The sequence below is a fragment of the Mastomys coucha genome, unplaced genomic scaffold, assembly GCF_008632895.1.
Source record: "Mastomys coucha isolate ucsf_1 unplaced genomic scaffold, UCSF_Mcou_1 pScaffold4, whole genome shotgun sequence".
Taxonomy (NCBI): domain Eukaryota; kingdom Metazoa; phylum Chordata; class Mammalia; order Rodentia; family Muridae; genus Mastomys; species Mastomys coucha.
In genome coordinates, this window is record NW_022196910.1 from 54,323,781 (window position 1) to 54,326,017 (window position 2,237).

Below are 2,237 nucleotides of genomic sequence, written 5' to 3' on the forward strand. Positions count from 1 at the left end.
GGGGGGGGCCGCGGGCCGCCTCCTCCTCAATGTGAGGGGAGCGCCGGGCACAACGCGCATCCGGACCGAGCCGAACCCGGGCGAACACCCCCCCCAACTCTTCTCCAGGATCCACGCCCCTCCCCTCCCAGACCCCAGACCCGTGGGTTCCTACCTCCTCCCGTTCCCCCTTTCCTCCCCCACCGCCTCCAATATCTCCATCCCTAGCATCCTCCCCGTGCTCTGCGAATCCCCCGCACAGACAGCCCCACTAGTCTCTTACCCTCAAGACCCCCCTTTCCCACTGCATCCGCGGCCTCTGCCCATTGAGTCCGCATTCCCGCCCCTGCCTTCCCCTCACCCGAGCTTCTCCCCCAGTCCCCTGTCCCCCTTTCTACCCTCTTTTCCTTCATCCCCATTTGCCCCCACTACTGTCCTCCCCACCCTCCTCCGCCCATCTCAACGCCCCCACCCAGACCGGGGTGCACGATCCGGCGCGCCTCCCTGGAGCAGCACCAAGGTCCCGGGGCTCCAAGGGGGTGGGGGCGCAGGGCGGGGAGCATGGGGAGGGGGTGCCCCATGTGATGGGAGGGGGGCGCAAGAGGAGGAGGCGGAGGAGGCGGCGACAGCGGAGCCGGACCGGGGGCTCAGAGGGGTCCGGGGACTGGGGGCAGCGAGCAGGGCGGCCCCATGGCCGGGCCCCCCTGAGGCAGACCCGGGGAGTCCCCTCCCCTCCCCAGCTCGGGGGTCTCCGGGCCCCATGAGCCGGGGCGCGGGCGCGCTTCAGCGCCGGACAACGACCTACCTCATCTCGCTGACCCTGGTCAAGCTCGAGTCGGTACCTCCGCCGCCGCCTTCTCCGTCTGCAGCCGCAGCCGGCGCCCCCGGGGCCAGAGGCTCCGAGCCCCGAGATCCTGGCAGCCCCCGAGGCGCGGAGGAACCCGGCAAGAAGCGGCACGAGCGTCTCTTCCACCGGCAGGATGCGCTGTGGATCAGTACCAGCAGCGCGGGCGCCGGGGGCGCGGAGCCCCCAGCGCTGTCCCCGGCTCCGGCCAGTCCGGCTCGCCCGGTCTCCCCGGCTCCGGGCCGCCGACTGTCCCTGTGGGCCGCCCCTCCGGGACCCCCGCTCTCCGGGGGGCTGAGTCCGGACTCCAAGCCGGGGGGCGCCCCCTCTTCCTCCCGGCGCCCTCTCCTCAGCAGCCCGAGCTGGGGGGGTCCGGAACCTGAAGGCCGGACGGGTGGCGGCGTCCCCGGCTCGTCTTCCCCGCATCCTGGCACCGGTAGCCGACGGCTCAAGGTGGCGCCTCCTCCACCAGCTCCCAAGCCTTTCAAGACCGTGACCACTAGTGGAGCCAAAGCCGGCGGGGGCAAGGGCGCGGGTAGCCGCCTGTCATGGCCCGAAAGCGAGGGCAAACCCAGGGTCAAGGGGTCAAAGAGCACCGCCGGGACTGGAGTCTCTGCCGTTGCGGCCGGCGCGGGAGGGGGCGCTGCAGTCACGACCTCTGGTGGGGTCGCGGCTGGGGCTGGAGCGAGAGGGAAGTTGTCCCCTCGGAAAAGCAAGAGTAAGACCTTGGACAATAGTGACTTGCACCCAGGACCCAGTGCCGGCTCTCCTCCGCTCACCGTGCCAGCAATCCCAGTTCCAGCCACTTCTGTCACTGCCGCCTCCACGCAGCCCCTCGGGCCTGCACCCCCTATCACTCTGGAGCCACCAGCTCCAGGGCTGAAAAGGGGCCGGGAGGGCGGCCGAGCGTCCACTCGTGACCGCAAGATGCTCAAGTTTATCAGCGGTATCTTCACCAAGAGCACAGGAGGGCCTCCCGGCCCCGGGCCCCTTCCCGGACCCCAAGGCTTGTCTTCCAGCAGCGGGTCCAGGGAGCTGCTGGGCGCAGAGCTACGTGCCTCCCCTAGTGAGTAGGGAGGGTCAGCGCCTGAGACACCTGGATGCTTACTTGGGATGAGGGGAGCTGTGCAAGAATGTGTGTGTGGGGGGGGCCTTTTCTTTTGGGTGGATGGAGGAGCCAGGATCCTCTACCGAGGGATGGGGCCAAGGATAGGAAGAGGTCCTGAAGCCAAGAGACTGAGATGGGTGTTTTCCGAGCGAGTCTGTGCTTCCCTGGAAATGATGGCCTTGTTGATGCCAACTGTAGGAAATCCTCCCACAGAAGCCTCAGGCCCTGATCCCAATCCTGGTTGGGTTCTGCAAACAAGGCAATGGATGGGGCTTTGCTTGTGTTGGAGGGACGTTGAAGGTGCGG

At 68.4% G+C, this 2,237-nt stretch overlaps 1 protein-coding gene across 4 annotated transcripts in view; it reads left to right on the forward strand.

The window, feature by feature from the left end:
- Positions 1-2,237, forward strand: part of Agap2 (ArfGAP with GTPase domain, ankyrin repeat and PH domain 2) — a 17,917-nt gene that overhangs the window by 3,943 nt on the left and 11,737 nt on the right. For 2 of the 4 annotated variants that reach the window (XM_031348923.1, XM_031348924.1), the window contains exon 1: positions 7-1,889. The exons of the other annotated variants lie outside the window; for them this stretch is intronic. In XM_031348923.1, the coding sequence (XP_031204783.1) occupies positions 740-1,889 (1,150 nt within the window). In that variant the 5' untranslated portion in view covers positions 7-739. Of the gene's footprint in view, positions 1-6; positions 1,890-2,237 lie in introns of those variants that run through there. 4 annotated transcript variants of the gene reach the window in all.